Below are 26,941 nucleotides of genomic sequence, written 5' to 3' on the forward strand. Positions count from 1 at the left end.
GGATTTCAGGCAATGATAACATGTTTGCTTTAACCAATCAACGCCTCTATTCGATCCGATTTGACTTGGTGGATATGAGAGACGAGAAAAGGTACGCCTTCTACGACACGTTTTGGATAGATGACGAAAATAACAAGTACACTTTGCACATTCAAGGTTACAGTGGAAATGCAGGTAAGACATCTTTCATTCTTTTGTTGTTAAGACGAAATAAATACAATAACTTTTTCATTTTATTTGATCTCCATCTAATTCATTTAACCATTAACCATTCATTTAACCATTTCTACTCATAAGAGAATTCTAATACACCGAAGAGCTATTGCATTATGACCACCCTCCATCTATAACAATATAACCCAAGAACAAAACCCTTGCGCGTGGGTGGCTGATGTTGGAGTATGTAAAGCGACTATACATTATCTTTCCAAACATAGCACAATTAGCGAAAGAATGGGAAAGCAACTGATTTATCAGACTTCGATAAAAGTCAAATCTTCATAGCTCGGCGACTGGGAACATAAATATCAGAAGCGGCGCGTTTAGTGGGTTATTCACTTGCAGTTGTTGTAAGCACATCTCACTCCACCATATATACACCACTTTCGATAAGTTGCCGGGCACCGATGTGTCTCCCATGGCACATTGATTTCAGAGGAGAGCGGAGATTGCTAAGCATTGTTCACCTTGATCAACAGCCGAAATCATCATCAGCTACAACAGTGGCAACCCAGCCAGTGTTTCTCAACATATTGTACCGCGTGCATTGTTGCGTATGGGCCTACACAGCCGGAGGCTGATGAATGTCCCTTCACTGACGGCACGTTACTTCCAGCTGCTTCTGCAATGAGCCAAAAACATCGGAATTCGACATTGAAAGAATAGAAGAAGGTTGCATGGTCCGACGCATCACGTTTTATGATCCATCGCATCGGCGGTCGTGTGCATATACGCCGATTTCCAAAGGAAACTCTGGCTCCGGGATTCATAGTTGGACATAGACAAGCCGGTGGCAGAGGTATTATAGTGTGGTCAATGTTTTCATAGAGCACACTAGGACCCATAATCCCTATAGAACAATCCCCGGTGTCTGTGCGCTACGTGAATATCGGTGCAGATCATGTTCACCCATTCATGACTACAGTATTTCCGGCTGGGGATGGTGTTTACCAACAAGATAATGCGTCATACCATTAGGGTTGAATCGTCAGGGAGTGGTTCGAGGCACATTCCAGTGACTTTCAAATCGTGTCTTGGCACCCAAATTCACCTGACATTAATCCCATAGAGCATTTGTGGTTCCACCTAAAAAACCAAATTCGTGCTACCACGCTGTCCCCTCGCAGTGTGAGGGAATGGCAGGACCAGTTGGTGAGCGCTTGGTACCAGATAACATAGACTACCTATCAGAACCTTGTAGAGTCAATGCCTCGTCAAGTTCTGGCAGTTTTAGGGCTAAAGATGGTCTTCCATGTTATTAACAGGGTGGTCATAATGTAATGGCTCTTCTGTGTATAAAGTAGAAATAAAGTGCCCCGATTTTACATCGTTTCACCAATGGATTCAGAGTTTTAAAGCTTTTGGAAGCTATAAGTCCTGTCTTATGATATTGGAATGCGATGTTTATGTTTCCAAATAATTTTTAAGGAATTTTAATGCTGAGATGTTTCAATTAACATATTAATGTTTTTATATATGTAAAATATGCTTGAATTAATGTATTAAGGTGACAAAAATTAAAATGTTACCATTTTTTTAACATTTTTATATAATAATTAAAATTGTAGGAAAAATCTTACAAAAATTAAACTGGAAACCTGAAAAAAAAATTATTTTTAGATGTTTTAAAAATTGCTCTGAGATCCTATTTTTGGAATTTATATTGGTAAAATACTAAAAGATTATTAATTAATTAATTAATTAATACCCAAATTGATTTCTGAGTTTAACGTTGATGATGATCTTCTTATTTTGAAGAGTAGATATACCAAATTTCTTCAAAATTGGAGAAAAAAATGTAGATATGCTTAAAAAGTCCCACAAACAAATATTCATCTTTATATATCTAGATTACTAGAGAATTTAATTCTGAAATTGACTATCAAATGGTGACATTAGAAGAGAAATGCATTAATTAATGTTTCAATGAACTGATAATTACCTGAAAATATTAAAACGGGAACGCACAAATCTAAGAAAATTCATAAGTTCAGAACATCTAAAAATGATTGAAATCCCGATTACAAAGTTCAGTCCGTCTTCTCGAACATGATGTTTTTCACTTTTAATTGATTTATTTCAACTTTTTTTAAATATGAAGTCATTTTTTTTCTATCTCTTATTTTTTGAAGGAACAAAATTTTACATGATTATTTGATAGAATTTATGTTCTAAGAGCTGTTACGTACGTTTTCTTAACAGGTGAGTCTATGGCTTTGAATCATGGCAACAAAAAGTTCTCTACTAAAGACCAAGACAATGACGGTTACAAGGACGGAAGTTGCGCTGAGAAATACAAGGGTGGTTGGTGGTACGAATCGTGTCTTTCATCTAATTTGAATGGTCTCTATTTAACAGAAACACACGAAATAAACGGGATTGGATTGTACTGGAGTGGATGGAAAGTCATGCACGATTCTCTGAAAGCCACTGAAATGAAGATAAGACCGAAACATTTCAAGATCTAACATTTCAATCAGATCTAGATGGTTTCTTTATTATGACGTTTGCTCAAGCTCTTGAATATGAGATTTTTATTGGAATCATAAGTTTCAAGTTTAATATATTAAATATTTTAAACATTTGTAAAAATAAATAATTTTAGTTGGACTCTTAAAAAAAGTAAACTATTATCAGGCTGTTTAAAACTCTTTTACAAACAGAGTACAGTCTATTTAATGAAGTTTCTTCTTTCCACTTGAAAATTATGCTATAACGAAAATTCGTTAAATCAAAGTTTGTAAATTAAGACATTAAAAGTACTGAAATCTGCTATCGTAATTTTCAAGTTATCATATGAGAATATTATTTTTTTAATCCCATGGCATCAATCCGAGAAAATAAAAGGAGCTAAGTTTGGAGCTATAGCTCATTTTACGACAAACACTCATCCTGCAAACCTCTCTATTTACATTCTTACGGAGAACAATAGTCTAAAATTTTTTCCAGAATTTTTTTCGAAAAAAACCAGTTTAAACCGGTTTGAAACAATCCCATAACTAGCAAACTTTTTCTCGAGGCGAAAAAAAAATTTTTTTTTTCCAGAAATCAAGTTTAAACTGGTTTGAAATGACTACGTGAGTATCGTATTGCTCACTTGTCAACTTTTAGAAAAGCGATGGGTTTTTTTTCCCCCATGCTGAAATCATTCGAGCTCCAAAACTTTTTTTATCAGTTAGAAGCAATAAAAATTAGATAATGTATATGTTATTATTTATATACTTTTCAATACCTTCCTCGTTGTTTCGCGTTGATTCCCGTTTTCTTACTTGTGCTTCTTCATAACTTCTAACAACCCATGCCCTTTATTTTCTGCCTGGCTTTCAGAGGCTTCAAAAGGCCCAAACCAAAACACATGTTCTCTCATGGTAATAAAAACTAGAAATAACAAAGACCAAAATTTACCTACGTATTTCATTGATAAATAGTCGTTCCACATTGTGCAGGTTTATTATAAAGGACAAAGATTATAATTTTTTTTATGAAAACTTTCACGTTTTTACTAAAATAAAGCACCTCTTTAATATTTTCTTAAAAAGCATAATCCCTTCATTTGCATCAAATTCCTTCTTCGTTAAGAAGCGTTCCTTCTTAAAAGTTTTTAACAATTTCTTTGTTACTCATTGAACTATTTTCATTGTGTTTAGTAAAAACCCCGATGAAGAAGCAGATTGCACAGTTTTTGCTGGTGCTATTTTTATATTCTTCATTCCCTCTTCTCTATATTATATCTAAAGAAACTCCAAGATGCAATGGGAAACGTCTAAAAATAGTGCAAATGTTGAAACTCATTATTTGTCCAGAAATAAGTTATAAAATAGAGTTCTTAAAAAGAAAGCTACCGTCTTTTTCTTGAATATGCATGTGTAGATTTTTCACAATCTTAGAAATAAACTAATACACATTTAGACATAATTTTTTTTTCAGGACAAAGCAAAAAAGAGTTAACTTAAAAAAAATTTTTGGACTAGAACAATTAAGAAAATCAGTGCCCTAAAATTTTTCGCCTACAAATCATTTGGGAACAAAACAGAAGAGTTTATCAATCTCTAATAACAGTATCTGTAATTTATCCTTTTATAGCAGTACGACTGCTTATAGTTTTTTTTTTTTCATAAGTATGGTTCAAAGCTTACAATACAGTACCATTCAAATTATTGCCCTCAGAATATCTCTTGGACTTCCTAAGTGAAAAAGAAATGCTATCTTAAGGCGCAGGAAATTCTTTTTGGGGGAAAAGGAGCTGATTAGTGGCACATTATTGAAAAATTAAACAAATCATAAATAAAGCTATATTGCTTATCGGTCTTCAAAATAGTTGATTCAATCTCTAATACATTCAAAACCTTAAGATCCAATTGACATAAGAAGATGAATTTGCAATTATCAGCATGCTTAGAAAACTGGGCATTTTTTTATCAAAATTAAAATGTTAATATTCCTGATTATCCATCATAATAAACATTTACAAAAGACCTTCTCGAACTCATTTTGCAAAACAAGACCCTTGCACAAATGTCAACCAAAAAAAATATAAAATACCAAAAATATATAAATAATATAAAAATATAAATAATAATAATATAAAATAATATTAAATAATAATATAATATAAATAATATAAAAAGTAAAAAATAAATAATATAATATTAATATATAATATATAAATACCCGTAACTCTGTCATTTACTATCACAATCGATGGAAATGACACGAGGTGACAGGTTTGTTCCAATTAACAAACTACTGAAACAAATTAACATAGTTAATTAAAAAAATATCTCGCAGTTTTTTTAATTCATTAATTTTTTTGCTGTATGAATTTTTTATCATAAAATTAACCGAAAGATAGGAAACCGATTAGATAGGAAAGGGTTGTCATAAAATTTTATGAGTCCTCAGTCACTCCTCCCCCTCCCCAATCTTTCGTTTGGCAGAGTAGGTCAACCTTTTCTTATATCAAATGCACGATTTACAAAAAATAAATAATTCCTAGATATAAATAAAAAAAAATTGTTATTGTAATGACTCTGTAGAAAAGAATTTAATCATATTAGTTCAGATTATTTAAATTAGTTTAAAGAGCAAAAAGAGAAAAAAAAGAATATTATTTGATGTTTTAAAAAAAAGTTTTTTGAAATTCACATGTAGTTTCTTTTCATTGTTTTTATGCATGGAGCATTCAAATGGAGAAAAAAATACTGTTATTTCCCATTCGTAAAATTTTCTGTTATTTTTTTTAATGTTTATTTTATCGTGAACATCGAATAGTAATTCATATTGGTATATATATTAACAAAGCTATCGTAAAAGGATTTAAAAAATTATTTTTTGAAAGAAAATGTTGCAAGAAAAAAAAAGAAAAGAGCAGAACTTGACTCATTTGAAGCTGCCGCAAAAATACGATTTGAATTAAGAAAAACTTCTTAAATTGCTGAAAGAGACAATGACAAATTTTATTCTAAAATTGCAAAAATGGTTCAATCATAATATTTACAGTTTTTCGATACATACTCATATAATATATGGTTTTAATAAATAATATATAATGCATAAATTAATTATGAAATTTAAAGAAATGGTCAAAATAATATTTAATGGTGAAAAATGTATTAAACACACTTAAATTTTTAAAAAATCAGAAATTAGGAAAATTATTATTATTGGATATATTAAAACATAAGTCAAGTATTCGAGAGTTCTTGAGAAAATTTTAAAAGCCTTAAAAATTTCTTATTCATGATCTCTATGGGTATAAAGTACGGTAATATCTAACACATGAAAAAAAAAATCAGAAATTTTTAATAATTATAATTTGTAATCTTCCGTTTAAAATAATTAAAATAAATTCATCTTAGAAACGATATTTTAACATTAAGTTAAGAGGGAATTCAAAGGACCTGAAAAGATTTGAACTATCGAAGAATCAAATTAACAAATTAACTAAATTACACACTAATAATAGTAATTTGACGCATCTTTTCAAAAGTAAGTTTAGTGTAAAAGTGGCTATATAATTATGTAGAAGAATTATTTTTCAGCTTCAAGTCACTTTTTGTATTGAAATGTATGGGGTATGCTGTTTTTGATCTACTGTCCTAACCAAGGTAACAGTTTCGAAATGCCGGCATCCTGGCCTGGGGTATCGTGTCTTCCCCATGATTTGGGTATCCCGGGTTCAAGTCTTGGTTCGGGCATGGTTGTCCTTTACCCTGTGTTCTATCTGTGAGATGTATGAAAGAGCCCCCCGGTAAAAAGGGGTTTTGCAAGCTAGTATGTGAGTGTCATCTTCATATGATCTAAAGTGAGACTTCTGCTCTCGGGTGCTCAGGAGTCTCTACCTTCAGAAGCTACTGCACCCCTCTCTCCCCGATCTCTTGGGCTTCGTTTGAATTGGTGTTAAAGGGGGGATAAGCAACAGCACAGTTTCGAAATATTTGGGCAATAAGCATTTAGAGGTGTTTTTTTTTTTTTTTTTGTACTTTATTCCCTGCCCCTAAATCTTTTAGGTTCAGTTTAATTCGAACTCCTTTTTCGCCAATATTGTATTTCGAAGTATCATCGGATTTCAATTGTGGCACTGCCCGTTTATCCGATGGCAAGCTCTCCTTACACATAAGGTAGTATGAATGAATATATAAATGAGAGAAAGTGAAAAACTTTCTTTTGCAAAGCATTGTTAGAACTTTCCATGGCTTGATGATTATGATACCTTGTCCGTGATATCACAGAAAGGAGGTAAGTAGGCTTCTGAGGGTAAAGACCACTGAGCACCCGAGAGCAGAAGTCTGACGTCTAGCTCATATGAAGATGACACTTACACACTCGCTTGCACAACCCCTTTTTACCGGGGGGGGGCTCTTTCACACTCTTCACAAATTGAACACAAGGTGGAGAACAACCATGCCCGAACCAGGACTCGAACCCGAGATGCTCAGATCAGGGGGAAGACGCGCTGCCATTAGGCCAGCACGACGGCTTTCCATGACTTTTCTCAACTAAATAAACATATTAATAGAAACAACAAACACACAACGTTTTCAGTGCAAGAACCACTCAGATTTTTTATGGCTGCTGGGGCCCGCGGCTAGGAGGACGAAAAACTATTCTTATGTGCGGGAAGTCGCAATCCTTCTGAAAGGTGACTAAAATCTTTGGTGAATTGTTTTTTTTTCCTCAACTTTTTGCTAATGAACTCCACTGATGAAAAATTAAAAGTTGTCATAAAAATTTGGCCAAATAGGTCAATAACTAAATTTAAAAAATGAAAAATCATAAAATTAACTATTTAAAATGAAACTGATATTTGATTTGATTTTAAATTAGTGTCAGTGCGTTTTTTTAACACTTTTGTGCGGAGCCCTATTGGAAGCAATCGGTCTAATTGGCTAAAGGACGATTTTGCTCTGAACTATTTCTTGTGAGAAACTACCTCTGTTGAAAAATATGCTGTACTTTTGGAATAATTTATTGCCACACAATAATTATTATATCATAGACGAAGAATTTTGAGATTTATCTAAAAATAGAATCAAAACACATCGTAAAATCCAACAGGTTCTCTATTTCTTAAAGAATACTTCGAAAATAAGGTCATTGCTTTGAACTTCTCCACATTAATCGAAACAAGTATGAAATTACGTCTATATTAACCTTTGCGACTGCATTTTCATCATTTGAGATCATTGGAGGATGCTTTTTTCCGGAACCAACTATAGCACTGGATGGGCATCATTTAAGAACATGTGCACATAATGTTATTAATACAGTACAGAAGGTGACGTAAAATTTTATTCTTTATATGTATCTTCTCTCAGCTGCAAAGGACACACAGTTTGAAAAGATGAGGATTGTGATGTGATTGCAACAATTGTTTGCAGATTATGGCCTTTTTTTCTTGTACTTCGTATTATGACTATAGTTAACTGCGAAGTCTACTGACCACATTTGTAAGTAATTTTTGAAACCTGTATCGGATTTTTAAGGTTTTTTTTTAAAATAAGCATACCACTAATTCCATCTTTCTATCCGTTGTGGAATTATTTTATTTTAAAATTAGAGACTCGCTAATGGGACACCTTGTATGTTTGTAAAACAGCGAAATCGTACGCATTTTACTCAAATGTCTGCACTTCATCATGCTTGATCTTTGTTTATAGTTACAGCTGGGGGTGTGGCTTAAAAAAGCCTTCTCACATAAAAGTGTTGTGTCAGAGAGCGCTTTGCATGGTATTGGCATACAATAGTCACGAAATATTAAACTTAGGCAAGAATTTAGTATTTTAAATGAATCTGTCATCTTTGGCGAGTTTTTTGGCGATTAATCCCTACCGTGTGATTAATAATATCCAAAAATCGAATTTGTGTTTTAGACACGTTTTTTCCCCACTAATTGAAGCAAAAAACCGATACAAATTTACATTTGTAATTACAAAAATCCCTACCAAATTTAATACATTTAAGTCATTCTGTTTTTGAGTTACCGCGGTGGCATGCTTCTGAAAGTACAGACCGGCAGACGATTAACCCTTTATTGTATTGGGCTCACAATTTGAGGGGTATCTACACTATAGATGATAAATGTATGTACTGAATTTCATATAAATTGCGCTCTCCGTTTAATGGTTATGTTAACTTTTATTCGGACAGTAAAAAAGACAGACTTTCTCTGAAGAGAATTTGTTAAAACTTTTCTGGATATATACAAAATTGATATAAAGACGGTACACAAAATTTTGTCCGTCTAACTCAAAGCGTTTTTAAATTATCTTTGTCCCAGACAGACTGACATTTTCAAAAATGAATCAAAATCTCGAGTTCGAATCTTTTGACGATTACTGCACTTCCCACTGTACTTCATATAATAAAAAGTAAAAATATCGTTTTCATATCGGAGGTGCGTTTAATTGTAATATAAGCAAATTGTAAGTTATAACAACACCGGCAGAAGCGAATAAAAATTGCTTCTTAAAACAGAAGACTCCCCAAGCTGTGAGAACCAAGCGACTTTTTGATTTGATGAATCGAATGAGCAATTCACTGTGATCTTTAGTATTGCTCCGAAGACTTAAACGAAAAGCCACGTCATTCGCTTTCTGCTCCAGTCTTTCATCTGCTTCACTTACTAGCGAAGCAAAATACGTCAAACCGAAGAAGGCCAGGCACTGAAGCAAACCATAAATCGAAGTCTCCAATTTTAAAATCGGATCGGAGAGAAATTTATTCAAGTCCAAAAGTTTCGAAAACATCGTGAATACAGCCATAAAATGACAAAACATCAGCCAAAATATCGGAACAGAAAATACTGATTCCGCCATTAATGTTATTTCATGTATATCTTGATAAAGGTTTATAAAAATTTCAATTGGCATAGTTTTCAATGAACTGTAGAAATCAACATCCAATCTTTCCATGCACAGAATTATCAGACGACGGATTACAAGACAGATTTGAATGTAAAAGAAAGTCATTAGCAGAGGAACAACATACTTAAAAATTTGGGCTATTGACATAAATGTAAAAGTGTAGATACATTTAAACGTAAAACTTGCATGAATATTCTGTTTCAACATAAATTTCTGAAACCAGAAGTCTGTCCCCGAATTGTTGGAATAGATCAGGAAAAAAGTCATTCCGAGCATTACAACACACAGTACCAGAAAAACAATTGTAAAACACACAACATAAAATCTGTCTCTTTCTGTCTTATATCTAAACTTTTTTTCACTATTTCCTATAGCTTGTAACAAGTCTTTCACTGCATTTCGTCTTACGGACATGAAATACCAGTTTACAAAAACTGACAAATCGATTATTATGTAAGATATAATTATTTTAAAGCATAAAAAATTGTTACACCACCTCTTCAAACTATCTATACCTAGTGTCATACAGATTGTAAAATTAAAGCATCTAACGATGATAAACAGTCCATGCAAAACTTTCAACTTTTTGGACACATGTTGGATTGTTCCTGGAACACCAAAAGCATATAAAATTATCAGCAATATATCTGATTTTGCTATTTTCTGGTAGACGGATTTCATCATTTTATCAGTATATCGGTTGATTTTCAAAGATTAGAAGAACTTTTAATTAAATAAGAATTTCGATTCTTATAAACTGTTTTATTTTTCCATTCAACTTCACTGCTATTTGGATTTGCGCATGGGCCAAATAAATATTGACGCAAGTATCCTTTTTGAGTTAAAAACGAAATTGCTGAAAGAAACGGGGAAATGACAAAACATTCATCATTCAAAGGAAAAAAAAAATCTTTTTCATTAGGTTGAAATGTAGAAAACTGTCATTAAAGTTCATGGCGAAATAAGGTACTTTAAAACATCCATCATTCTTTAGCAACGCCTTTTAAATGCTTTTAAAACTAATTGAAACAGATTTTCCTCCTCTCAAATCAATCATTCTTATGGTCAATGTCTAAAATACAAACAATTACTTGCAAATTAGCTTACTTGTTTGTAGCAAAGAAAAAAAAGTAATTCTCTTTAAGAACCATTTTTCCCCCATGAAATTTAGTAGATTTTAATCATGAATGCATTCATCCTTTAGAATTTCAATTTGTCGTCTATTGTATCGGATGCAGACTTTCGACATTATTTAAATACAAAATATTTCTTTGTTAAAAATAAATTATATTTCCTTTAATTTAAGTTGTTTTGCTTCATTACATGGAATTATTTAGTATTGGAACGATTATAAAAATTACCCATTATTTCCTTGCTGTTGCAAGGACAACTCTAGAGACAACTACATGGTTCTTTAGGATACTGCTGCTTTAAGGTATTCATATTTGTGTGTGTGTGTGTGTGTGTGTGTGTGTGTGTGTGTGTGTGTGTGTGTGTGTGTGTGTGTGTGTGTGTGTGTGTGTGTGTGTGTGTGTGTGTGTGTGTGTGTGTGTTTCTATTCTAAAATGGTACTTTTCCGATTTTTAAAATGAACAAAGCTGCTTTGGCATTATCAGATATCCCATTTTGTGCAAAATAAAGACAAATCTTTAATGCTACTAAAGAAAAGAAAAATTAAGAAAAAATATGCATAATCCGTTAAAAATGCATGTACTTTTTAACGAGATGTTAAGTTTATAAAAGCAATTTGTTTTTTATCATTTCATAAAAAATTCCGCATTTTTTAAACTCCTTTAATATATAACTGTGTCATTTTACAATTTTAACGTAATGTATCTTTTGTTTCTTACAGAATTTTTTTGAATTTTTTACACAATCTTTTCTTAACTATATGCCTGGCTCAATATAGCTTTTTCTGGCTCTTGTGCCATTGAAATTGATAAACAAACAAACAAACGAAACCCTTTTGGCAATAATAAAATCCAATTAAAAGACTCAAAAGACTCAATTGCTGGGAGATAATCCTCATCAAAATTTATTTTATTTTTTACATGACATTGCCACTAATGAGCTCATTTGAGTTTTTTCTCGTTCTTCCAAAATTGTTTTTTAGCTTTTTGTCTCTATGAAACGTATTGAAAATATGTAAAACTTTTTCAAATCATGTGTTTGGCGTAGAATGGCCAAATAGGGGTATTGCACCATAAAACGAAAAGAAACCAAACCAAAGAATAAATTTAAGGGAATGTGGCGCAATTTAATCAACGTCAAAAAATTATAGTCCTGATTGAAACTGATCAGTCATTAGTTTAATAGCCAATACTTTTATTGTTATAAGAAGTGATTACATATATTTTGATTTTGTTTTATCTAAGTCATTGCAAAAATCTAGATCCTTACATTACATCTTTTACATCTTGATCCTTACATCTTTCCTTACATTATATCTGATAATATTAATTATACAATAAAGAGGAACTTCAAATTATCCCGTAGAATGATATAAGCATCTGGAAAAGTAAAAACTTTGTTAACAAGCTGTTTGAACTAAACCGTAAAAATTTCTTCAAAGATGCTGTTTCGTGAATTGCTACATCTTGAATCTGTTACTGTTCCTCAAATGAGTTCAAAGTAATGGATTTCAAAAACATTTTTTTTTATTCTGACAATTTCTATGGGATTTTTCATATCTGTTCCAGCGAATAAAAAATAGTCATACAACTGATGCAAACATATCACTCGGAAAATTTCGAATCTCGCCACCTTACCGTAATCGTGAAAATTCTGGTAAATACTATCTTGATCTTAATCTGGTAATTTAAAAAAATACTGTTCCTCCTGTATTTTTTCCTAAAAAAATAATAGCAAAAAATCTTTTTATACATACTGACAAAACTGCTAACTCATAACCTACGATTAATTTTCCAAAAGTTTGAACAGAAAACGTAAATGATGCCGCTTTGACTTCGAGCCATTCTACGGTTCGGCAAATCGGTCCTAAATTGTACGCGTACGACTTACGGAATGTAAATACTGTTTATAAGACACAACTGATTTCATTTTGTGGAATATTTGATAAGTCATTACAACCTGGTGTAGTAAGTGTGGTAGATATACAAAAAAATTATAATCAATCTCCAAAATATAACAAATTAATAACATTTATTTTTAGTTCCGGCCCGATCATCGTATTACGGGCTATGCTCGCAGTTAAAGAGATTAAGTGGATAACTATTGCTAAGATGAAAAGATTTTGTTTCCATCTTTGGTTTCCCAAAATCTAATTTTGAAAATAAGATCTTGATTTGAACTATAATTGGACTTGTTACTCTGCTATCATCTGTTTGTACTTATTATTATCATACATGTATATATGAATGAATTTTTGAACAAATCTTATGTTTGGCGCAGCATGGCCAAAATTAGCTTTTGCGTCATAAAACAAAACGAAACTTTAACGAGATAATATTATTTATTAGCCACCTCTAACCGCTACCTGATTCATTCGAATTATTGGCAACATAAAATTTCAATCGAATCTTTTGTAAGTTAAGTTATTCTTAATGACCGTCACTGAAAAATAATTCCAAATTTTAACAGTCACGTAACTTACTTATATGACTGGTAAGTTACTTGATTGTTAATTTGCGTGATTGATAAATCCGCCTTGACAATGAACACACAGTCTTATACATTTGTGTTCATTGTAATGTATGCCTCAGTGATTTTTCTATCTTTGATAATGCTACAGTAGCTTTTTTCTGCTTAAAAGTCGAAGAAATATCGTTTTAGGCTAGGAAAAAAAAATTATGATTACGATAAAGCAACAACACTTTATTCTACAACAACTATGGAGATGTTTCTTTCAGAACAGCTATTGCCAACAATGAGAAAATTATGGATAATATTTAAAGCTCTTTGAATGTCAAACGATTCTATTTAACGAAAATAAGCAATTTGAATTAAAAGAAATATAATTTAGTTTTAACAAAGAGATATTTTGTGTCTAAACAATGTTGAAAGTCCATATCCAATACAACAAACGATGAAATTCTGGAAAATGAATGCTTTCAAGTCTAAAAACTGTTATATTTTAAAGAAGACATTGTTCTTAATATACAATGGATTTCTGCTACAAACCAATCAATTAATTTGCAATTGTTTGTTTGCATTTTAGGTATTTTCTAAAAGCATTATTGATTTATGAGATTAAAATTCTATTTCAATCAGCTTAAAAGCCTTTAAACATTTTTGCTAACGAATCATAAGCGTTTTTTAAGTGTGTTATTTTGCCATTCGTAATGACAGTCTTTTGTATTTCACCCTAATGATATAGCAAACTAGAATTTTCTTTCTTTAAATAATGAATGTTTTTTTTTCATTCCCCCCCCCCCCACTGTTTTTCAGCATTTTCGTTTTCAAGAAAATATATTTGAAACAATACTGATTTGGCGCATGTATACGTCCAATACAGCAGTCAAGTTTATAAAACGATAAAATGGTTTATCTACGCTAAGAAACAACATTCTAGTATAAAAACAATACTCTTCTAATTTTTGAAATAAGTTGATAAACTGACTATATGATGAAAATTATCTACAACAAATTAGCAAAATCAAATATATTGCTAGTAATTTTATACGTCTTGGGTATTCCAGGAACAATTCAACATGTATCCAAAAAATTGAAAGTTTTGCATGGAATATTTATCATCATCAGATGCTTTAATTTTACAATTTGTATGGCTCTGAGCATAGATGGTTTGAAGGGACGGTGTGAGACTCTTTTATGCTTTAAAATGATTATGTCTTACATAATCATCGATTCGTCAGTTTTCGCAAACTGGTACTTCATGTATGTAAGACGAAATGCAGTGAAAGGCTTGCTAAAAGCTATAGGAAATACTGAAAAAAAGTTTAGATATAAGACAGAAAAAGACAAATTTTATGTTGTGTGTTTTACAATTGTTTTTCTGGTACTGTGTGTTGTAATGCTCGGAATGACTTTTTTGCTGATCTATTCAAACAATTCAGAGGCAGACTTTTGGTTTCAGAGATTCATTTTCAAAAACAATATTGAAATGAGTCTTTTGCCTAAACGCATCTTCACTTTTACACTAATTGCAATCTCACAAAATTTTAAGTATGTAGTTCCTTTGCTAATGACTTTCTTTTACATTCAAATCAGTCTTGTTATCCGTCGTCTGATAATTCAGTGCATGGAAAGATTGGATGCTGCTTCCAGCGACGCGTTAAAACCTATGCCGATTGAACTTTTTATACACCTTTACCAAGACATACATGACACAACACTAATGGTAGAATCGGTATTTTCTGTTCCGATATTTTGGCTGATGTTTTGTCATTTTATGGCTGTATTCTTGATCTTTTCGAAAGTTTTGAGTTTGAATATATTTCTCTCTGATCCGATTTTAAAATTGGAGACTTCGATATATGGTTTGCTTCAGTGCCTGGCCTTCTTCGGTTTGACATATTTTGCGTCGTTAGTAAGTGAAGCAGATGAAAGACTGGAGCAGAAAGCGAATGACGTGGCTTTTCGTTTAAGTCTTCGGAGCAATACTAAAGCTCACAGTGAATTGCTCCTTCGATTCATCAAATCAAAGAGTCGCTTAGTTCTCACAGCTTGGGGAGTCTTCTATTTTAAGAAAAAAATTTTATTCGCTTCTGCCGGTGTTGTGATAACTTACAACTTGCTAATATTACAATTGTATGAACCTTCGGTATAACAAGGAAATACGATGTTTTTCCCTACTTTAATTGTTAAAAAGATCGAGTATGCTGAATTACAGAGTTTTGAATTTCCGATTTGACTGTATTGTAGATTTGCCTGGCGTTTCATTAATGACTCTGTCTAATTTGGGTTTTACGCTGTTCTGGTTCCATTTTAGACAAATCTCAAAATTCCTCGTCTATGATATAATATTTGTGGTGTGGCAATCAATTATTCCAAAAGCACAGCATACTTTTCCATAAAGATCTCTTCTCGCAAAAAATTGTTCAGAGCAGAGTCTGCCTTTAGCCATTTGAACCAATTGATTCCAATAGGTTACAAAAAAAATCACAAAAATGTTACAAAAAATCCTGCTGTCACTAATTTAAAATAAGATAAAACATCAGTTTAATTTTAGATACTTAATTTTATGATTTTTTTAAATTTTGCTTATTGATCTACGTGGCTCATTTTTCTATTATAGCTTTTAATTTTATATCAATGAAATACACAGCAAAAAAAAGATAGGAGAGAAGGGAAAAAAAACCAATTCACCGAATATTTTATCCACGTCTTACTAAGAACATCGCTTCCCGCACAGAGGGATAATTTCCAGTCCGCCTAGTCGCACGCCACAACAACCATAAAAATTCTGAGTGATTCTTGTACCGAAAAAATTGTATATTTGTAGCATTATTACTGTTATATTTATTTAGTTGAGAAAAGACATGGGAAGTTCTAGTAATCCTCTGGAAAAGCAAGTTTTCCATTTTCTCTCTCCCACGCATATCCATACTATCTTATTTATAAAGAGAGCTTGCCATCGGATAAAGTGACCAATCCACCACTGGTGAAACTCAATTACTTCTTCGGGTGCAATATTTGTGACAAAGGAAGAAGAATTTGAAGGGAACCTAAGAGATTTGTGATCAGAGAATGCAGTAAAAAACCCCTCTAAATGCTTATTGGATAAATATTTCATAACTGTTACCAAGGTTAGGACAGTAGATCAAAAACAGCATACCCCATACATTTCAATACAGACAGTGACTTGAAGCTCAAAAAGAATTCTTCTATACACTTATTTAACGACTTCTGCACTAAACTTACTTTTGAAAAGGTGCGTCAAATCACTATTATTTGTGCGTAATTTAGTTATTTTAATGCTTTTTTTTATTTATCGATAATTCAAACTTTTTATGATCCTTTGAATTTGTTTCAAAAATATGTCAAAATATCGTATATAAGATGAAATTATTTCAGTTAGTTTAAAGTGAAGATTACAAATTTAATTATAAAAAATTTCTTAGTTGTTTTCATGTATTAAATACTACCGTACTTTAGGCCCATAGGGATCATGAGTAAATAATTTTTAATGCCTTTAATTTTCTAGCACAATTGACTGATATTCAATATGTTTAATAAAAACAATAAATAATTTCTGAATTTTTTTTATTTAAGGGCATTTAATAAAATTTTTAATATAAAATTATTAGAATTTTTATCGTTAAATATTTGAACATTTTTTTAAAATCTAATTATTTAATTATGCATTATATAAATTATAAATTATGCATTATATAAATTATATATGCATTATATATTGAAGATGTATATTGTATGAGTATATATCGCAAAACTGTAAATATTATGAATGAATCACTCTTTTTAATTTTAGTTTAAAATTCGTTATTTTCTCTTGCAAAAATTTTAGAAAAAAAGTTGTTGTTTTTTTTAATTCAAATTTTTGGGTAAATCGAGTTTTTCAAATCAGCAGCTTCAAACCTTTTCTGTTTGCAAGTCATGGCGGATAAATTAATTATGTTACCAATAGGGGAACAAAATCCAAATTTAATTGACAAACCTACAAGTAACATAATCGCATATTTTTTGAAAGAGTAGGAAAATTTCTATAAAATGACATCATTTTCATCAAGATAACTGGATTTTAAAGCCAACTGAAAATTAGGTGTTATCAATTTTTTTTTCAATGCGGCCACGTATTTCTTAAGACAGACCCTCGTTGAAAGGGATTCTGCTACAAATGCAGTATGTAATACCACTTGTTGGCAATATTTTTAGTTTAATGTGAAATTCTGTTCCAAATTTTTCAAATTTTTAAAATAAACATATCACTGGTTTCATTCACTTTCGATTTCTGTTGCCGAGTTATTAAATTTTAAAATGAGAACGCCTTTTATGGTATCTTCTATAACTACATAACTCGACTTAAGAATCATAACAATGAATTGAAAAAAAAATGAAATATTGTCGCAAATATTCTTCACAAGAAAAAAAGAATCGAATTTAGATACATTGGAAGTTGTGAAAGTAATTTATTTCTTATATTTAGTATACCAATTATAAGCAAAAAATTATTATTAATTATATCCTAGATTTTTCCCAAGGCACTCTATATACAAAAATTAATTTATTTCCTCGGGATTTTGGGCAAGCTAAGGCAAAACAAATCACACGTTTATTCGATTTTTCATGCAGTATATTCATGAGTGAAAAAAAAAATCGAGAAACAAATTATGAAAATAATTTACTCGATTCTAACATTATAATTTATAATCTATTAGAGCTCTCACATTATAAATTATAACCTCAATCACCCCAGTATTTTTTCTTCATCCAGATAAGAATTTATCCTTTATTTAGTTTGAATTGACTTTCTGAAAGAATTTACTAATAAATCATTATTGATTTACGTTGTCTATTGTATAAAGAAAATTAATTTTTCAGCAACAATAGAAAGTATTTATTATTTAAAAAAACATGGAAATATTCCTTTCAAAAAGGCTGTTTGTTTTTTTAATCAAATTGCATAATTTTGTAGAGATATAAAATAGAGACCTAAATGTCAAGGTAACGCATCAAAGATCTTCAAACATCTTGAATGGCTGATGTTACTCAAATGCCTAGCTATTCTTAAGTATATTTATGCCTAGAAACAGAGTATGTTATAAAGATACTGCATTAAATAACATGTTAAAAGTTGTATATTTCAATCATTATGGTTTCCTTTTAAAATTTCTTCGGTTTTCAGGCTTAAATATTGCGGAGTACAAAGAGAAAAATTTAAGCAATTGTTTATTTAAGAAACTTTTGAAGAAATCACCTATCGTTTTTATGTACTTGATCCAAATATATATAACAATAACAGCATTATTGACAGTTACACGGACTTCTTCTTATTTCGTAGTCGTAACATGCTTTGCAGTTGCAAATTCGATATCATTAATTCTCTGGCATCTTATGTACAACAGACGGAGAAAGATCATGAATTTGTTTATCAAATGTCATATAATAACAGCAAAACTTCAGAGGCACCGGAAAAGTCTCAGCACGGCCATAAACATAAGCTTGGGTTTCACTTTCTTGATACCAGTTTTATCAGCTACTCTTTGTATAATACATCTGCAGAACTCGCCAGACTTTCTTAAAGCTTATTACAACTTATATCTTGAATCTAAACTCGACTGTGTGGCTTCCATTCTGCTAAAGATCACTGTAGCTGACTTGACATGCTTGTGTCTGCATACATTTCCATCGATCGTTACAATTGTATGCGGGACCATCTACTATCAGTTCAGCGAACTGTCATCGTATTTCTATGATAACATCAAAGGTTTTAGTAAAAGATCTCCTACTTTTCATAAGTTGTTCAGATTAATGGAAAATTACGATTTAATCTGTAATTTATCGCTCGACATTGAGAAGATTCTTTCTCCAGTGGTTCTACTGCTTCTTTGTTCTCAGACATTCTGTATGTACATTGCCCTCTCCAGTTTAGTTCTTTTCGATTCTGTACATGCTCCGCTCAGCGTGAAGTGGCAGTCCTTTCCGAGTATGACACTGACCCCAGCATCTCTGATTGGAATCAACTTATGTGCAGCGAGAATCTCATCGAAATTGAAAGATACCCAAGCAGCTTTGCAGAAGATCCATAATAACTTAATAAAAGATTTTGAAATGAATTGGAAATCAGTATTGCTGTTGAAGACAATGATGAAGATGAAATTTCCTTCAATGACGGCTGGAGGGATGCTGGAGATGAAATGTGGGCTCGTTTTTTCTGTTTTTGGCTCTTTACTCACATATGGCCTGCTTATAATAAATATAAAAATAGGATAAATGCAGATCTTCTGGCATGCAGTTCATGTAATGTTGTATTACTTAACCAATTAACTATTTCGACCTCTTCGGAAAAAGCATATCTAAATTTTCATGAGCATAAATATATATATATATATATATATATATATATATATATATATATATATATATATATATATATATATATATATATATATATATATATAATAATTGTCATTGAATAAACTCGTCATAACGCAAAATGTTGTATTTTTTCCATGACGAGTATACTCGTCAAAAACAGTTAACTGGTAAATTCAAGCGTAACTGAGAACTTTAATATTCTATCATGTTATAAATATTGGAAAATAGTTAGTAAATATAAATGGAATCAACATGAATAGGATAATAATACCTCTTGTCAATGGTTATGTTTTCAAAATGCTCTTTAAAAACTATAAATCAAGATTCATAAGCATTTATACAGAAATTTATTCAAAAAGAACAGGTTTAAAACATTTATGTCTAACTAATCACCAAAGGCGACCAGCAGATTGGCAAGAGTATTGGTTATATTTCATTTCAGATAAATAGTTTTTTATAACTCCATATTCACGATTCAGCCAAATTGTCCGTGTTACAATGATATTTTATAAAACGGCTGGGAATTCAGCCGTTTGATATTAGAGTACTGCAGTGGAAATGATGACAAATAAAAAGTCTCCAAAGATTGGGTCCGACAAAAGGAAAGGTTTAATTTAAATACAATTTATTACGAGGAAATAGAATTGAACACATGATGAACAATTTACAGATATGACGGGGAAATCTTATAAAAACATAAACGGTCATTACAGGACCTGAGACCATTACCGAACCAAAACATCTTGCAAACATAACGACACGTATTTATCTCGTGTCTTAATTCTAAAATTTGTATATTAGCTACAGTTGCTAGGTTACATAAATATCAGATGCGATACCGATTCAATAGTTAAATGTTTAATGTCACGTGAAGTGATTTACTCATACTAATGACGCACAATAGCAGGTTCAAAATGCATTGCATCATTTTTTCAATAAAGTACAGGAGACAAAATAATTTGGAATTTATAACCTTAATGCCGAAATTTCCTAACAGTCCGACATTAAAGTTGTGTTATTTTAACTTTTTCAGTTATTTCAATTTACTATGTACATGAATCTTTCTAATTTGGTTAGCCCCGCAATATAATAGCGCTATTAAAAAAGCAAATATCCAGCTCCTCTGTCTTATAAATTTCGCTATATTATAACTTCACTTTTTTATTTGTCTTGCAAACTACACTGATATTAAACAGATTCCTTCTTCATGAGCTTTCACCAATGGAAAAAAAATTTTAGCATTTGATGAAACAATGAAAACGGTTTGAATTTTGGGGTCATAATGTAATCTATTGTTAGATATATATCAAAAAATAGTTTTATAAAAAATTGCACGAAATTCAATAAAATTTCGTACTATTATTAAATAAGTATCATTAAAAAGACAATCTTTCAAATTTGCAAATGGTACAAACTTTATTTTTTACAATAATAACTTAATAATATTTTTGAATATTTTTTTAAATAATAATTGAGAAAACATTTTTTTAAATTTTCAAACGATGCAAAATTTATTTTGTACAACAATAATTTAGAAAGTTATCACGGCTTAATTGTTAATTAATTAAAACTCTAAATTTAATATTCCCTTCGTCCAAGGTATATATGTGCCAAATTAATTGTAGGTTGAGTCTGGCCTGTAGAGCGCCAACAGTCACACGCACGAGCATACACGTCCGAATTCATGTTTATTGTTAGTATAAATTAGCAGCATAAGAAGCATCACTGGACAGAGGAAAGCTAAAGTTTTATTTTATGCATTCAGCGTGTTTCCATTTGTTATGCGACAAATGTAGAAAGTTAAAATCCATTTCTTTCCACACAAGAAATAACTGATCCTTGGCTCTTGAACTCAATGCTAAAATTGCAAGTTCGCAAATTGTACAGACTAAGTCTATGACAAAGGATACCGACGTGCTCTGATTGGTTTAAGCCTTGTCATCTTTTTGGCAACGATTAATAAAAATTAGATCGTATTGATATTCACTCGTATCTTCCATAAAACTAATGAAAGGTACAAGGTTTGAGCCAAATAAGCGAAAACTACACTATTATGAGTGCAAAACGTTGCCAAAAAGATGCCAAGACTTAAACCAATCAGAGCACGTCGGTATCCTTTGTCATAGACTTAGTCTGTACAATTTGCGAACTCGCGCTAAAATTCGCTCTTGCAGATCTTGAAGAGAAGCAAACATTGGTTTTAAATCTGCACCATACCGTAGGTTGTGAAAGTCTCTTTTTGCTTCATTTGTGGATTTTTTATAGTTATGTTGAAAAGCAGTTCGTTTGATTTGATTTAGTGAAGTTTAGTGGAGCAAAAACCATTCTTGATCATGTTGCGCCGAACTTACGGTATGAATTAAAACTTTGTTATATGCACTTTTAGATTTAGATTTCAGATTGTTTTCATTCGTGATGACTTGTCAACTTTTATGGTATAAGATAAAATGATGTAAAAAACATTAAAATTGAACTAATTAGATGAAATGGTAAAAACAAATCATTTTTAAGAAAATGAAAGGATCTGGATGATAGACTTAGTGAAGAATGTGTTTTAAAATGACAGAAAGACTGAAGAACCGGATGCGTTGTGAAATAAATTGTAGGCAAACAGAATGTGTTGAATTGACATTGGGCATTGGCATACTGTACATTAAGGGGAAGGTTCTCCCAACAACAAATGCCTGTTCGTGTGTACGACGAGGTGTCCGATTCTTAATCGAATTAGAGATGTATCATCAAAAGCAGGTTGGATATACTCAACAGTTTTGTCCGATATGCGTGTATGAACAGTGCTTTTTCCTTTCCTTATGCTATCATCTACGAATACTCAGTTCTTCAAAAAAAAAAAAGTATTCTGCTCGTTATTTCAAAACTATTTATTGCTCAATAAAACCTTAAATACGTGTCACTGCTAAAATATGTTCTCAATTAGTGTATAAAATACTTTTCATGCAAGGTGTCGTCATCATACCTACATTAGCACAAACTAGATTTTTTTCAAATTACAGCATCTGTTTTTTAATACATATCCGAATTATCCAGATTTAAACAGAATACATTTAAGGTTTAGTGACTTTAAGGGAATGATTGGTGAGTTATAAACAAATGAAATTTTCAACCAGAGTTCTCATTTTTCTCAATGTATTTCAAAATATAATGAATCTTTCACAATAATTCTTATTTTACATTAAAATATTTTAAATAAAAGACAAAAGTTATGTATTTTTAAAAATATAAAAACATATTTCCAATTTTCTATTTATATATATATATATATATATATATATATTCAGGGTGTTCATTAATTATTGTCGGGGTTTCCGTACCGCATAACTTTCGAATAAAAAATATTACGCAAAAACCGATTACGTATTCGTAAATTATAACTCAAAGAATTTTATTAATGATATTAAAGTGTAAAGCTTGCACAATTTGCACTTTGTAGGTATTCAGGTGAAAGCGATTATGTATTCGTAAATTACAACTCAAAGAATTTTACGTGGCAACAATGCGAAGAGGTGGACCAATCCCATACCCTCCGAGATCACCAGATATAACACCACTGGACTTCTTTCTATGGGGGGGTTGTCAAGAACATTGTGTACAAGACCCCTGTGCCCTCTCTTGATGAATTGAAGCGCAGAATTGTTACTGCGATCCAAAATGTTACCCCACAAATGCTGAAGAACACTTGGAGGGAAATCGAAATTCGTCTCGATGTGTTACGAGCCACGAAGGGCAGCCATGTGCAAATTCATTAATCTTTTTAATATCATTAATAAAATTCTTTGAGTTGCAATTTACGAATACATAATCGCCTTCAGCTGAATGCTTACAAAGTGCAAATTGTGCAAGCTTTACACTTTTATATCATAATAAAATTCTTTGAGTTGTAATTTACGAATACGTAATCGGTTTTTGCGTAATATTTTTTATTCGAAAGTTATGAGGTACGGAAACCCCGACAATAATTAATGAACACCCTATATATATATATATATAAATGTACACCAAAACTTCACACGAATCGAAAGAGAAGACCTGAATTATACTGGTCTATATTTTATATTTTTCAGTCAATAGTTTTATAAAGTCAAAACTAAAAGCTTTCAGAATAGCAAAATGTTCGCTTTCCTTGGGAGTATATCAACTTTATAAAAGGATTATTTGGCATAAAGGAAATATCTCAAGAGTGGTTGGAAAAATAAAGCAGGTCTTTCAATTCTGCTTTAGATCAAGTAACATTTAAAAAAATTACCTTTTATTTAACATCGATGAAAATTTAAATTAATATTTTTTAACAGTTTGTAATTTGAAAATGGAACGAGCAAGTTTTAAGTAGTAATTCATTTTATTATTAAAAATTGTCAAACTTCTTTATCTAAAACATAGCCCATAGCAAAAATATTAACAAATAGCAGTTCCATGGTATTATTTGAATTAAACCGAATAATCTGATTTTATATGCGTTTCTGTTTGGTTTAGGTTGCTGATTTAATGTCATCTCGATAGCAATATGATCAGTATACAAATTAATAATGAATAAATAACATTTAAGCAACTATTCTGGATAAAATTATTTCACTGATTATTCATTAGGTATTTATTAAGTGAGTTAGATCATTCATGGCTACAATTTTCAGTTTTGATAGATTAACATTTGCGTAGAAAAAAAAACGATATAGTGTTTATTCAGTCGGTTCAAAAGCACCAAAAAGAAGAAAATAACATGGTAATAAAAACCAAGCTACCTTCTAAAAACTTTTTTGTAGTTTTATTAACGACGAGCCTGAGAAATGAAATCCCAAGTGTTGCTAGAATCGGTCCAAGTTTCCTAAGTTCAGAAAAGAAAAGGGGGGAGGGGGAGGTCAGCAGCTGGAAAAGGATCAGACGAAGCGGAAGGCGAATGAAAATTATTAAAAGACGCAGCAGTGAATAAATGTATTATTAAGTATAAAGCAAAGATCTTATTATGATATCTATACAAAAGTATTTATATTTAAAATAATAAATATGAAAATTGTCATGCCTAACAACCCTGGATATAAAAGCTAGAATTCAGTAAGTGAAGAATAAGTACTGTATTCGTGAATTTAAAAAAATAATTTTTGTTATTTTTATTGGGAATAAGTGTTAACTACCCTCTAATGTGTCCAATCCTTGCTTTTAAATATTAATATGAATTTAAAGAATCTGGTTATAAGATGCTTTCCGAAATTTAATGTGAGTGAATATTATATAGTATATTGTTACGGATTTACCACTTCCGTCGAAGGGTTCTTTTAAGATTTGATGGTCGTTGCTGAAATAAAGTCCTTTAGTAGAAAACAACGACGACGTTTATTAAACATGAAGACACTAACCCAGAGACGACGAATACACAGACGACAAATATATACGCCTGAGACGAACACAGAACAGCACACTGCAGCAAACAGTAGCTTACAAGTCGTAAACGGTAGTAATAACAGCCACAGCACACAAAGTGGCCAGACAGAATTCAGCAGGAGAGGGAATCTTCGTAGATTCACTCTACGCTCACGTAGGTATCTCCAAACGGCTGAAATTATCCACTGTCTCCTCGCTGTAGCTGTATCCAGCTGCCGACACACTACTACACGACTGGCTACTCCTCAAACGACACGATACAGCTTCCACAATAAATACAAGGACACGGCACACAGTTCAGTTCAGCACTAGCTTGAGCTCCACACAATACTGGCACTTTGCCGGATTATACCGCTATTGCTTCGCTGTCCTCTCGACGACTCGTTATTTGTTTACGACTCCAGTTCCAATTCATTCCGGCTTGAGTCTGCCAACTTTTTATAATTCCCGGGGGGGCGGGCCCAGAAGGTTTTCAGACCAATCAGGCGTATCTCAGTTCCTATTGGATGAATCGATAATTTCTATCCATTTCCTACAGTAATTTCTATTTTGTCGCCAAATTCGTCAAATGGTCGCCAAGCTCCGAGATCACTGATGCGGCACCCAACAGGACTCACTGTAAACGGTCTTTTTTACGATGACACTATTCGTGCTGGGAAGTAAAATTGCAGTTTTGTAACAATATTTATATATTCATAATGTATAATCCATATATTACAACCAAATGAAATGCTCTCCCATCGCATTTCTCATATGTTTTCCCAATATTGACGCTTCGTTTCTTCGTGCTTTGCTTCTTAATTTAATGAAAAAAATCAAGCTAAAATTTTGAACCTCTTACTTTTGATCAAATGCCTCCATGTTTTGCACTGTTAAATGTAACTATCTTGTTGTACTATTTACAATCTACTATCTTGTTGTTAAGGCCAAATGCCGAATTTCCCCATTTTAGCTCTTGCATTTCTAAGTTCATATATTCATATTGCGTGGATAAGGAAATTAAATATTCAACCTAATAGTGGATTTAGTCTAAAATTTGATATAGAAAAAAAATATTAATGATAAAACAGTATGCCAAATTACATCCATCATTTCTATTACTGAATTTATATTACATATAAAAGGGCAGACAAATGCAACATTCAAAACATACAATTTTGATGTAATGGCGAGGGTCCCCCATGGCATTCGGAATAGATATGACGGAAGCCATGGAGGGGAAAATCTTTACGGTTTTTAAGCAAGAACAAGAGGCGCCAGGACATAAATAAGATTTTTTTTTTCCTCCAAGTCATTACCAGTGGCTTAGCAAAAGTAAATGATATCAAAGGCATGTTTTTTAGGGGGAGGGGGTTGCCCCTTTATTAGAATGAGCTTAAAAAAGTGACCTAAAAACTTAAAGGTTTTTAACTCCATGGCGTCAATCATATCTACACCGGAACCATGAAGAACTCTCGCCATTGGCCACTGGTATGGATTGCAAATTTCATTTGTCTTTCAAAATTCATTCGTGAATTTCCATACTCGAAGATAGATCAACAAACAGATAAAATTCTGAAAATGTCCCCACCACTGCCAAAGTTAGGAAGATCTAAAAGAAGATCATCAGAATCTGGTGACTTTTGTGACCACCAAAGTAGTTTCTCTATCTAAACTCCGCATATAAAAAAATAATAATTATCCGATATTAAATCAATTTCGTACCTAAACTAAAACCATCAGAAATAATTTTATTAGTCAAAATCAGAGATGACATCACAGATAATATAAAATTAAAATAATTAAACTAATGTAACATCGTGAATGATAACTGAATGGATATTGTAACTGAAGTTTCCCAAGAAATTAGAGGCTTTTATTTTACACATAAAATTAAAAAAAATAAAAATAAAGATTTTTTTAAAAAAAATTTTAGGCAGTTTATATTAGTGGAGTATATATGCTCCCCTCAACAAAGTGGAAACGCCTAAATTGAAACAAAACCATTAATG

The 26,941-nt window shown here is 31.6% G+C and overlaps 1 protein-coding gene across 3 annotated transcripts in view; it reads left to right on the forward strand.

Annotated features, from left to right (window-relative positions):
• LOC129984150 (techylectin-5A-like) overlaps positions 1-2,836 on the forward strand; it is a 44,517-nt gene extending 41,681 nt beyond the window's left edge. For all 3 annotated transcript variants that reach the window (XM_056093951.1, XM_056093950.1, XM_056093952.1), the window contains 2 exons: positions 10-174; positions 2,422-2,836. In XM_056093951.1, coding sequence (XP_055949926.1) covers positions 10-174; positions 2,422-2,687 — 431 coding nt within the window. In that variant the 3' untranslated portion in view covers positions 2,688-2,836. The remainder of the gene's footprint in view (positions 1-9; positions 175-2,421) is intronic.
• Positions 2,837-26,941: the final 24,105 nt, after the last annotated feature.

Source organism: Argiope bruennichi, chromosome 9, assembly GCF_947563725.1.
Source record: "Argiope bruennichi chromosome 9, qqArgBrue1.1, whole genome shotgun sequence".
Lineage (NCBI taxonomy): Eukaryota > Metazoa > Arthropoda > Arachnida > Araneae > Araneidae > Argiope > Argiope bruennichi.